This window comes from Stomoxys calcitrans, chromosome 2 (assembly GCF_963082655.1).
Source record: "Stomoxys calcitrans chromosome 2, idStoCalc2.1, whole genome shotgun sequence".
Taxonomy (NCBI): domain Eukaryota; kingdom Metazoa; phylum Arthropoda; class Insecta; order Diptera; family Muscidae; genus Stomoxys; species Stomoxys calcitrans.
The window spans coordinates 200,300,523-200,313,519 of record NC_081553.1 but is presented as its reverse complement, the minus strand read 5'-3'; the positions used below and the strand labels follow the sequence as shown (position 1 = coordinate 200,313,519).

Sequence of the window (12,997 nt, the reverse complement as noted above, 5' to 3'; positions counted from 1 at the left end):
TTGTAAAACTGCATTAATTTTGTGTGAGGAAACTAACAAGAATTTTTTAAAAAAAATGTTCCATTCTTAATATTTTTGCATTATTTTAATTTAATTTGTTTTCTATATATCAACCTCATCTATTTTTAAGAATATAGAGTTTTTTACAGAATTTTACGGCCATTCTATTCTAATCGATAAACACTTGGAATACTATGTGGAAATTGCGAGGTAGGGCTATAAGACATCCTATTGTTATCATGGTACTATTCATTTCAAAGTTTTTGGCAACCTGTGACTTCACTCAAGCGGCAATATGCAAAATAACAGCAGTACTTTACAACCATATTGCCACGTGGTCCACCACCTTCATTAGGAGACAAAGATCCTACCAGTGCGAAGACCCAACTACATCCTGTCTAAGCAATAGCTTTTGGGCTGTTATCGCAGAGACCATTCAAATCATCATCTTGTGGATAAATATCCACCGTCCAAAAGCCTTAAGGTTGATCTACATGATCTAGAGCGTGAGGTTCAGCGTTATAAGAGAGAACCTCTAAATCAAGCGGCATATCTAACAGGTCTAGACAACACTCATGCAGACACGGTTGCAGATGCGGCAAATGGCTACCGGGTGAATGTAAAGAACGACCGCCTCCCATTGCACCCGAAGAAATCGACCTCCCCCGGCAAACCAGAGTAGTTCTGGCTCATTTACGTTCCGGCAGATGCAGTCGCCTCAACTTCTACAGAGCAAGGATTGATGCTGACGTGCAAGATGTATATCCCCATTAGAACCAGGGACCGCACGATACACGTCACCTGTTTAACTGCCCAGCCAGACCCACTCGACTCAGACCCAGATCGCTGTGGATGCACCCCATCATAGTCGCAGAGTTCCTGGGTCTTGACACTCAACAGAATCAAGCGGACGAAAGATAAAGCACAACAAACTGCTAAAAAACAACAACCTCGGAAAGTTGCAAACACAAAAACGGCGAACGGCATAGGATAACTGAAAATGGACCTGGGAAAGCTGCAAAAAAAAAAAGCGAGGAACGGCACGGGAAAACTATGAACACCACACAGTCTGGAACTTTGAGCTCCGATCTACAATATGTGGGGTCATATGTGCGTCCATAGGTTGCGGATAGCGGAATGCTTTGCATACGGAGTAACTGCAACTGCAGTCGCGGACAATCAGGTATCGAGTGGAGAGTCTAAGTTAGAGGCCGGGCAGCACCGGCTCTTGCTTAAATACTGATATGAAGGAAGTTTTTTTGAGCCTTTAAATAACCTAGGGCCATCACGTTCCCCCAGCGATCGGTCCTATGGAACGGAACGAGCTTACTCATCTCTAGGAGATGATGCAATGTGGCTAAAACAACAACAACGGCATACTCCACTTGGCTCACACAATTGCTTGAAGAAAACACTGCTTGCCCCGATAGTATAGCAGCGCAATGGCAAACCATTGTCCACCTCATGACAAGACGCAACATACGTGCATGATTAACAAAAGCCTACCCCAAGGAACCCATAATACGGTCAGGTTGTTGTTGTAGCCACATTTTCATGTGGAGGTGAGCAAGCTCGTTCCGAGTTTGACGAGGATCGTTATCTCCAGATGCAATGTGGCTAAAACAACAACAACGGCATACTCCACTTGGCTCACACAATTGCTTGAAGAAAACACTGCTTGCCCCGATAGTATAGCAGCGCAATGGCAAACCATTGTCCACTTCATGGCAAGAGCCGCAACATACGTACATGAGTAACAAAAGCCCTTCCCCAAGGAACCCATAGTACGGCCAGGTTGTTGTTGTAGCCACATTTTCATGTAAAGATGAGGAAGCTCGTTCCGGTCCAAAGGACCGATCGCCGCGGGAAAAGTGTGGCCATTGGTTATTTAAAGGCGCCAATAACTCGCCTTTTCATATCGAGCATCACTGGCACTCAGTATTTGTGCAAGAGCCAGTGCCATCCGGCCTCTCACTGAGACTCTCCGCCCGGTAGTTCGCAGCTAAGATTTTCGTGTCAGTAATGTATTTGTGCAAGAGCCAGTGCCATCCGGCCTCTCACTGAGACTTTGCGCTCGATACCGTTGATTGTCTGCGACTGTCGTTGCAGCTACTCCCCATGGAGTATTCCACTATCCGCAACCTGTGGTCGCGCCCGGTAGTACGCAGCTAAGCTTCTCGTGGCACCTTAATGTTCCAGCCTGTGTGGTGATCACAGCTATCCCGCACGGGACGACGACGCATGTGACCCACTGCTGTCTATGTTCGCATAACACCTTGCAACATATTCAGTGCGACTCTACTTCCGTAGTGACGTAAGGCCAGAGCAAGACCAGAAATGCACCCACTTTATGCACCGGCTAAAACTCGCCTACACCGACCGATAATGAAGGCGGTTCTAGCAAGCTGAACACAACCGAGGTCCGGGGTTCTTTTCAATCCCGGCAAGAACCAGAACCCTGCGGAGAAGGGATGTGCCTCTGCCATGACGAAAAAAGTTGCCAATAACCCGCCATGTCATATCGGGCATCATAGACACTCAGTACGAGTATTTGTACAAATCCAGTTCCGCCCAGCCTCTCACTGAGACTTTCCGCCCGGTAGCTCGCAGCTAAGATTTTCGTGTCAGTAATGAACACCACACAGATCGGACCTCAATGTTCCAGCCTGTGTGGTGCTCACTGCTTTTCCGGCCGGGGATAGCGTGCGAGGTAGCCATATAAAGACTTCACAATTTAACAGAGAATGAATGCTAAACATCGACTAGCGGCGTAGCCAGCGACAGGATGCTGGTAAAGCATTGACTTAAGAGTAAAAACAAGTAAAAGTGTGCTAAGTTCGGCTGGGCGGAATGTTATGTACCCTCCACCATGGATCCCATAAATCCCAGGATACAAGAAAATAAGTGTTATGCTATTGGAGCTATATCAAGTTATGGTCCGATTTGAACCATAATCGAACTGAATGTTGGAGAACATAGTTGATGTCATTGCAGCCAATTTGAAAAAGAATTGCGTCCTTTAGGGGCTTAAGAAGTAAAATAGGGTGATCGGTTTATATGGAAGCTGTATCAGGCTATAGACCGATTCAAACCATATTTGACATGTATGTTGAAGGTCATGGGAGAAGCCGTTGCAAAGAATTTCAGCCACATCGGAGGAGGAGGAGGCTCAAGAAGTCAAGATCCCTGATCGGTTTATATGGCAGCTATATGAGGTTATGGACCGATTTGAACCCTATTTGGCACAGTTGTTGGAAGTCATAACAGAACACTTTGTGCAAAATTTCAGCCAAAGGGGATAATAATTGCTCCCTCTAGGGGCTCAAGAAGTCAAGACCCCAGATCGGTTTACATGACAGCTATATCAGGTTATGGACCAATTTAAACCCTATTTGGCACAGTTGTTGGAAGTCATAACAGAACACTTTGTGCAAAATTTCAGCCAAAGGGGATAATAATTGCTCCCTCTAGGGGCTCAAGAAGTCAAGACCCCAGATCGGTTTACATGACAGCTATATCAGGTTAAGGATCGATTCACCTCATGCAAAATATCAACAAAATCGGGTAAGAATTGCGCCCTCTAGTGGCTCAAGAAGTCAAGATCAAAGATCGGTTTATATGGCAGCTATATTAAAACATGGACCAATATGGCCCATTTACCATCCCAACCGACCTACACTAATAAGAAGTATTTGCACAAAATTTCAAGCGGCTAGCTTTACTCTTTCGAAAGTTAACGTGCTTTCGACAGGCAGGCGGACGAACGGACAGATGGACGGACATTGCTAGAAAGACTTAGAATGTCATGACCATCAAGAATATATATACGTTATAAGGTCTTAGGCGAATATTTCGAGGAGTTACAAACAGAATGAGGAAATTAGTATACCCCCATCCTATGGTGGAGGGTATAATAAAAGGATATGGTCTATCACCTTGTCTTCTGCATAGCATCTGGTCATAATACCGATTGATTTAATACCTGAGTTGCCCAATTTTTGTAACTGCTCATATATATAGACAAAGTAGCTTTGGATTCCATTCAAATATTTCAATTTTCCCAACACACAACAATTTTCAAATACAAAGAAAAAACTTAAAATTTATTGATTTAAGAATTCCTTGTTCCAAAAAAAATATACAAAAATAGTTATTGAACATGAACTTCCTTATCCAACATGGCAAAATAAGATCTCAGGTCATTAATGTACCCGATGGATTACCAGAACTACTCTCGGATATAACAAGAGAAGTCTTAAGATGCCAACCGAGCAAGGAGGCTCTTTGTCAATTCATTATTGACTATTTACATGCAGTGATTAAGGCTAGGGAAAAGGCTCGAAGTAGGTATAACCCAAGCACATCCCATTTTTCTAAAACATTTGTATCTCAATTTTCCCAGTGGCCAAGTTGGCCATAGATAGAGCTCTGCGTATGGTCAATGAAGTCATAGCCGATATGTGTATTTGTGATATTCCAAAAATCAAAGCCGATAAAATGTCTGAAGCCATGGAGGATTGCTTTAAACGATTCTTGTCACAATGGCGTTGTGGAAAGGGTAGAAATATAGAATTTATAAAATTCAATGAGATTGATATCTTTGATGAACTTATGAAGAAATGTAAGTTTTCCGAAAACGAATTGAAAGCCTCGAAACCCGTTATAGAGGCAGCCTATCAGAGATTTGTGGAAGCCTATATGACAGCAAATCAGGTAAGTTTGGATAATTATGGAGAAAGTATTAGAGAGGAATTCTATAGAAAATTGAAAGCCTTTAAAGAAACATTTCGTAAAAATTGGATTTTTTATAGAAATTTTTGTCAAAACTTGATTTTGAAGAAAATTTGGATAATGTGCCCATTTTGGACGTCATATCCAATCACGTATATATGGGACTCCGTTTGTTTATTCCGTAAATACTGAAAAATGGCAGTACCAATTTTTCTCGAAATGTTCGCATATTGTGTAGGTTGGTCTGGAAGAAAACACGGGCATTATATATGTTTTCGGCATCGGAACGGGGACGGACCCTCCCCCTTATGTCAAAAACACTACCCAAAATCAAAAGTGAACCGATAGGGGCAATATAGGTACCAAATAAAAGGTATTGGAGAGTAGAATACGAATATGGTATTAAATTTTGGGTCTAAGTACCCCAAAACTCCCCCAAACAGACTTATTGGACATTCATTGCAATATGGGGCTCAAATGAAAGGTATTCGGGAGTAGATTTCGAATCTGGCTTACAAAATTAGATCGAAGTGTAGGGGTTACGCCACTTCTCAAAAACGCCAATAGACCCATTATGACTATATGATACTTGGCTGAACCGATTTCTTCAAAATTTTCATATTGGGTTGCCCAAAAAGTAATTGCGGATTTTTCATATAGTCGGCGTTGACAAATTTTTTCACAGCTTGTGACTCTGTAATTGCATTCTTTCTTCTGTCAGTTATCAGCTGTTACTTTTAGCTTGCTGTGGAAAAAAAGTGTAAAAAAAGTATATTTGATTAAAGTTCATTCTAAGTTTTATTAAAAATGCATTTACTTTCTTTTAGAAAAACCGCAATTACTTTTTGGGCAACCCAATAGATTGTGTACGTCTGTCTGGAAGAAAACATAGGCTATATAATTTTTAGATATCGGGTGAAGGCGTTCAAGTCTAGGTGGCGCTTTTCCTTCTCAAGAAACGTCAAATGGGTTATTTGGCCCGTTATGATAATATGAGACTCAAATGAAAGGTATTTGAGAGTAGAAAACGAATTTGATATTCAATTTTGGAGCCAAGTGTTTTGGGGAACGCCAAAAAGCACCCCCTAAACAGAACCTCATTTCCTTTGGGAATAAAGAACGAATTTGATATCTATTTTCAGTGCAAAGTGCCGGTGGCCGCCCCAGCCTCAAAACACCCTCCAAACGGTTCATATTTACCAGCCCTGGCAATATGAGGCTCAAATTAATGGAATTTTGAAGTGCAGCACGTATTTGATATCCATATTTGAGTCGAAATGCCCCTTGCCGACATTTACGAGATACAATGCCATGCATAGTCATTTGAAAAATTTTCCCCAAAAGGGTGTCGCACTGCGAGACGCCGTTCGGACTCGGCCTTTATCTTGGGTTTAAACTTGAATCGGAATGCACTCATGGATGTGTGCGAATTTGCCCCTCTTCGGTTCCTGGTGGTAATGTTCTCATTAGGGGAGGGATGCCCTAAACGCCGAGTCCGAACGGCTACCCGCAGTGCGACACCCTTTTGGGGAAAATGTTTTCAAATGACCATGCATGGCATTGTACCTCGCAAATGTCGGCAACATTAAGAGGGGATAAACACCGCTTTGTCCTCGAGGAATCGAACGCGTTCAGCGTTATAGGCTACAATGGCACGCATTCGATATCCGTATTCAGGGCGAAGTGTCCCCACCCTAAAAAGATATGAGAGAGTTAAAGAAGGCGCAGCGAAGCGGGCCCGGTTCGGCTAGTAGTAGAAATATCTGATCGTCGTAAAATTCTAAGACGATTTAACGATTTCCGTGTGTCTGTCCGCCCGTCAATTGTAATCACTCTAAATTCTGTAAAAATTTAAATATCAAGTTGAAATTTTGCAAAGACTCGTATTTCTTCTATACGCAGGTTGAATGGGCCAAATCGGACTATATTTGGATATATCTGCCATATAGACCGACCTGGCGATTTAGGGTCCTAAGCCCGTAAAAGTCGCATTTTTTGTCTAATTTCGGTAAAATTTTAAACAGAAAGTTGTACTTGGGGCCCTGATATTCAAACCGAATATGGCTCATATCGGACCATATTTCCATATAGCGGCCATATGGACCTATATGCCGGTTTGGGGTCTTAAGGCCGTAACAGGCGCATTTATAATCCGATTTCGATGAAATTAGAAATTGTGAGTTGTTTTAAGCCTCCCGACATCCGACTGAAATATGGTTCAGATTGGTCTATAGTCAAGATATAGCTGCCATATAGAGCAATCTGCCGATTAAGGGTCTTGAGCCTATAAAATCTGCATTTATTACCCGATTTCGCTGAAACTTAAAACAGTGAGTTGTTTTTATTCTTCCGTCATCAGACCTAAATATGGTCCAGATCGGACAATATTTAGATATAGCTGCCGTATAGACCGATCTGCTGATTTAGGATCTTAAGCCCATAAAAGCCGCAATTATTATCTGATTTCGCTATCATTTGAAATAGTGAGTTGTTTTAAGCCTCCCGACATCCTACTCAAATATAGTTCAGATCGGCCTATATTCAGGTATAGCTGCCTTACAGACCGATCTGCCGATTGAGGGTCTTCAGCCCATAAAATCTGCAATTATTATCCGATTTCGATGAAATTTGAAATAGTGAGTTGTTTTAAGCCTCCCGGCATCCGACTCAAAAATGGTTCAGATCGGCCTATATTCAGGTATAGATGCCTTACAGACCGATCTGCCGATTGAGGGTCTTGAGCCCATAAAAACCGCAACTATTGTCGATTTCGCTAAAAATTTAAATAGTGAGTTGTTTTAGTTTTTTTTCAGCGGTGGTTATCCCCTCTTTATGCTGGCGATATTTGTTAGGTACTATGCCATGTTAAAACTTCTCTCCAAAGAGGTAGATCTAACATTATTGTTTGGATATTAGATCTACTTCATTGCCTTGGTTTTGGTGATGGATTGGAGTAGCCAAACCCTTTGCCTCGAAAGTGGATATCAGATTCATAATCTACTCGCAAAAACCACATTTGAGCTACATATTGCTATAGTCGGTATATATGTGTGGTTCAGGCGGAGTTTATGAGATGAGTCGTCCCTGACACACTTGGCCATAATACAGATATCAGATTTGAGCCCCTTTTTGCCTTAATCCACAAATATGTCCAGTTTGAGGTGTATGTAGGGTGGGGCGGCCACCCACGCACCTAATTTTATTTTGTATGGGTTATCCACATGCAAAATCATATATCTAAGCTAACATTTGGGATAGCACATTTTAAAGATCCGCAGGTTCTCCTGTGTCTATCCCAATTTGAGGATAAAAAGTGTACTCTGCTACCAAAGACATTTTACTCATATTGCAATGCTATTCCATCCTGATCGGTCTTCATATATTATTTTCAATCCCTTTTTTTGGTAGGATGGTTGTTGTTGTAATCACATTTGCATGTGGCGGTGCCGATCCTCGACATGCTCCTGTAGATGAGCAAGCTCGTTCCGGTCCAAAGGACCGATCGCCCCGGGAACAGGCTGGTCATTGGTTATTTAAAGGCGCCAATACTTCGCCTTGCTCGAGCATCATAGGCACACACTATTTGTGCAAGAGCCGGTGCCATCCGGCCTCTCACTGAGACTTTCCGCTCGATACCGCTGAGTGTCTGCTCCTGCGTAGCAGCTACTCCGTTTGAAGCATTCCACTATCCGCAACCTGTGGACAATGAACACTACACAGATCAGATCTCAATGTTCAAGCCTGGGTGGTGCTCACAGCAATCCCGTGCCGGGAAAAATCTGAAACGCTTCACGATTTTGGGTAGTATAGAAGGGAATGGGAATGGAAGGGAATGGCCCTTTGACACGTCATTTCATTTGAGTACAAAATTTTCTCGATTATTCTACGCGCAATTTAGTGATCTTTTTATTGGGAGGTGAAGGTCGGTCCCCCCGACGCTAAAACTCAAAAGGCATTTTATTTGAGTCCTTTATTGTCATGATCAACATGTCCTGCTGAACGGTAGGACGTGCCCCAGATACATAAATTCTTATATCAACATTAGATTCAAACTCTACTGTCATAGACCTTTCGTTTAATTCCCATATTATCCAGATCGAACTACACGTCTTATTGAAGCGTATTAGGTGGGTGGGCCGGTCCCAGACTCTGTCCCAAATGTGTATATCAAATTCGTGGTTAACTCTCAAAGACCTTTCATTTTATACCCATTTTGTGACGTTGGACATTCATGCCTGTTTTGGGGCACATCTATTGAAGCGTATTAGGTGGATGGGCCGGTCCCAGACTCTGTCCCGAGTGTGTATATCAGATTCGTGGTCAACTCTCAAAGACCTTTCATTTTATACCCATTTTGTGACGTTGAACATTTATACCTGTTTTGGGAGTTTTTGGGGTTGGAGAGGCCCCGTAGACATCGTGGACCAAATTCTTCTAACAGATGTGTACCAAACACCTTTCATTTGATAACCATATTGTCCCAATCGGTAGATATGTCCGGTTGAGGAGTATTTGGAAGGTGGGGAGCGCCTCAGATACCAAGGAATACATTTTTATATCAGATTTTTACTATACTTTTAAATACCTTTCATTTGATATCCATATTATCCCAATCGGTAAATATATACTGCTGGGGGTTTTGGGGGATGGGAAGGCCCCTCAGTCACCAAGAAATACATTTTTATGTCAGTTTTGTACTCTTATTTTAAATACCTTTCATTTGATACCCATATTGCCCAAAGCGGTAAAGTGTCCTGCTGGGTGGTGTTTTTGGCGGTGGGGAATCCCCCAACACTTAATGTGACATTTGTATGCCAAGTACGTACTCTACTCTTAAATACCCCTCATTTGGTACCCATATTGCCCAAAGCGACAAAAGTGTCCTGTTAGGTGGTGTTTTTGGGCGTGGGGGAACCCCCGACACCAAGGGTGACATTTTTATGCCAAGTTCGTACTCTACTTTTAAATACCTTTCATTTGATACCCATATTGTCCCAGTCGGTATACATGTCTTTTCGGGTGGGTTTTGAGATAGGGCGTCACCCATGTTAGTTGAGCCTTAAATTTTATACCAATTTCGTGTTTTTGGGGAACCATTAGGTGGCATACAAAATTTCGCTTAAATCGGTGCAAGCATCTTCGAGATCTGGTGGTTTTGAAAATTGGGGTAAGGGAGAGGGTCCGCCCCCCTTCGGATATCAAAAAATTTAGTATCTTATTTTCACAGGAGGTTCAACCTCTACCATTTGTGAAAATGAATGAAATTTGGTACAGACGTTTTTTGAGTACATACGGAACAGACAAACAAACAAACAAACAAAGCGCAACAATTTAATTTTTTTTTATAATAGATTGTCTTGATCGGTCAACTTAACAGCTTGAACGATGTTTTACGATATCAAAAATTATAAAGCCTTTATACTCTTTTAATGCTAATGACATTTGTGAGGTGTTAAGCCATACAAAAACATCTCCTCAAAGAGGTCTTGTGCTGCGACACGCCATTCGGACTCGGGTATGAAGTCCCCTATAGCACTTATCAGCCAACATTTTGCCAATAGGGGTTGGCAGCACCCAATTTCTTGGCGCCAAATTTGATTATCATACTGTACTCTACTCCAATTTTTTTTTTGTTTGTTCGAGGCCCACATTCCGATAGTCCCTAAATTTCAGTTTATATCTCCGCTTGGTGGATTTAAGGTCCAAATTTTAATGTCATATACATAGTCTTCTCCCTTATATCTTTTATGTAGGACTCATATTATCCCGATCAGTCTACCTGCGGTAGGGCGTTACCCTTAGGAGCTGTGCCCTTAATTCAATTATCAGATTCGAGTTTTTGGTTTACTGAAATTTGTTTATCATCGTCATTTTCTAAAATTTCTCCGAAATTTGATTTTTATGGAAAATTTTATTAAAATTTGATTTTCATGGAAAATTCTAATTTTGATGTTTGGCGTAAATTTTTGTCAAAATTTTGTTTCCGTGAAAAACTCTTAATATAATTTTAAAAATTGTAAAATTTTGTTTTATAACGAAAACAATTCGTAAATATTTTTTTCAATATATTTTTTCCATTCTAAATGTTTAGAATGGAGAGGGCCCGGAAGCCTTATATCAATATTTCCGGGAACGTGAAGTCCAAAGGCAAGAGGAACGTGTACGGGAAGAAGCTGCTGTCAAAATACAAGTACATATAAATTGACTATGATTGCTTATAAACTTCATTTAAATCATTTTTCTATACTTAAGTCAAATGTCCGTGGTTTTCTAGCAAGACGCTCCCTATTTGCAAAGAAAGAAGTGGAAACCCCAGTAGAGGTTAGCTAACGAATTAAAAACCCTAAAAAGGCAATTTTTACGAGACAAGTGATTTTTCAGGAACTCTCTGAACCCTATGATCTTGTAAAGGAACAGGAGGAGGCAGCTCTTAAAATTCAACGATTCTTTCGTCGTCGTATGAGCAATATACGCAAACGAGCTGTAATATTTGGGTTGCCCAAAAAGTAATTGCGGATTTTTCATATAGTCGGCGTTGACAAATTTTTTCACAGCTTGTGACTCTGTAATTGCATTCTTTCTTCTGTCAGTTATTAGCTTTTACTTTTAGCTTGCTTTAGAAAAAAAGTGTAAAAAAAGTATATTTGATTAAAGTTCATTCCACGTTTTATTAAAAATGCATTTACGTTCTTTTAAAAAATCCGCAATTACTTTTTGGGCAACCCTATACTATATATTATGTTTTAGGACAATTTTCTCACTGTCAGTTAAAACGTTTTAAAGCCAAAGACACAATTAAAGAAAAAATGTCTTAAAAATTAAAATATTTCAATATACTATTGTCATATTTTAACACAACAAATTTAACTGGAGATTGAGAAAATGGTCCTTAATATGAATTGCGTTTAATTTAATTTTCATTCCTTGATCTACAGACTATTCAGGAATTCGAATTTAATGATGTATGTGAACCAGAGTCAAGAATATCTCTTACTGCTAACACACCAGCACCTGTTAATGGACAACAGGAGGATACAAATGCCAATGGACAACCTCTGGAGATAGATGCAATTCAAGAACCGAACATAGATCAACTTCTCAACGAAACTGAAACATCGGAAGCACGACAAGATAATGTTGAGACTGATGTTATTACCCTTGAGAACAATAATAGCAATGGCGCTTAATAAAAAAAAACTGTATTTGTATGTGTTCATAAATTTTCAATAAATTGTTTTCCCATAATAATTATTTTTTATCCACCACTACTGTGGTACAGGGTATTATAAGTTGGTGAATTTGTTTGTAACATTCAGAAGGAACAGAGCTAGACGCCACGATCGACTCAAAATCAATTTCTAATTCGATTCTGTCTGTCTGTCCATGTTAACTGGTTACAAAGTACAGATCGCAATTTTCATCCGATCATCTTCAAATTTGGCACAGGAATTTCTTTTTAGCCAAGAGACAAAGTCTATAGAAGACATCTAATTCTGAACTCATTTTAATGGACCTCGGCGGATGTATCCAGATAGTTTATTAAAATTCCCGTATCAAATTTCGAGCAAAGCAAATATGTTAAACATTTTGGGAAGATTGGTCAACAATGCGCTTGCAATGTGCAATGCAATGTGGGTCAAGGAGTGGAAATCGGGCGATATATATATGAGAGCTATATCTAAATCTGAACCGATTTTTATGAAATTCACCAGTAACATCGAGAGTCATAAGAAAATCCTTCTTGCCGAATTTCGAGAGAATCGGTTAACAAATGACCAATTTATTGCTGTATTACTGGAAATCGGACGAACATATATATGGGAGCTATATCCAAATCTGAACCGATTTTTATGAAATTCACCAGTAACATCGAGAGTCATAAGAATATCCTTTCTGCCGAATGTCGAGAGAATCGTTCAACAAATGCCCATTTTATTGCTGTATTACTGGGAATCGGACGAACATATATATGGGAGCTATATCCAAATCTGAACAGATTTTTATGAAATTCACCAGTAACTTCGAGAGTCATAAGAAAATCCTTCCTGCCGAATGTCGAGAGAATCGGTCAACAAATGACCATTTTATTGCTGTATTACTGCAAATCGGACGAACATATATATCGAAGCTATATCCAAATTTGAACAGATTTTTATGAAATTCACCAGTAACATCGAGAGTCATAAGAAAATCCTTCCTGCCGAATTTCGAGAGAATCGGTTAACAAATGACTATTTTATTGGATTATTACTGCAAATCGGACGAA

The 12,997-nt window shown here is 40.4% G+C and overlaps 1 protein-coding gene across 1 annotated transcript; it reads left to right on the top strand.

The window, feature by feature from the left end:
* Positions 1–4,065: 4,065 nt before the first annotated feature.
* On the top strand, positions 4,066–11,979 carry LOC106083268 (uncharacterized). Its single transcript, XM_013246182.2, has 6 exons — positions 4,066–4,343; positions 4,403–4,713; positions 10,823–10,921; positions 10,984–11,052; positions 11,113–11,214; positions 11,667–11,979. The coding sequence occupies exons 1-6, from the start codon at positions 4,160–4,162 to the stop codon at positions 11,916–11,918; spliced, it is 1,017 nt and encodes a 338-aa protein (XP_013101636.2). The 5' UTR covers positions 4,066–4,159; the 3' UTR covers positions 11,919–11,979.
* The last annotated feature ends 1,018 nt before the right edge of the window (positions 11,980–12,997 follow it).

What these genes read in the sequence shown, in the direction of transcription:
- LOC106083268 (XM_013246182.2), top strand. Translation starts at nt 4,160, where the DNA reads ATGAACTTCCTTATCCAACATGGCAAAATAAGATCTCAGGTCATTAAT. An exon ending in AAGCTGCTGTCAAAATACAA is followed by an intron (nt 10,922 to 10,983) that starts GTACATATAAAT and finishes TCTATACTTAAG; the next exon opens with TCAAATGTCCGTGGTTTTCT. An exon ending in AAGTGGAAACCCCAGTAGAG is followed by an intron (nt 11,053 to 11,112) that starts GTTAGCTAACGA and finishes GTGATTTTTCAG; the next exon opens with GAACTCTCTGAACCCTATGA.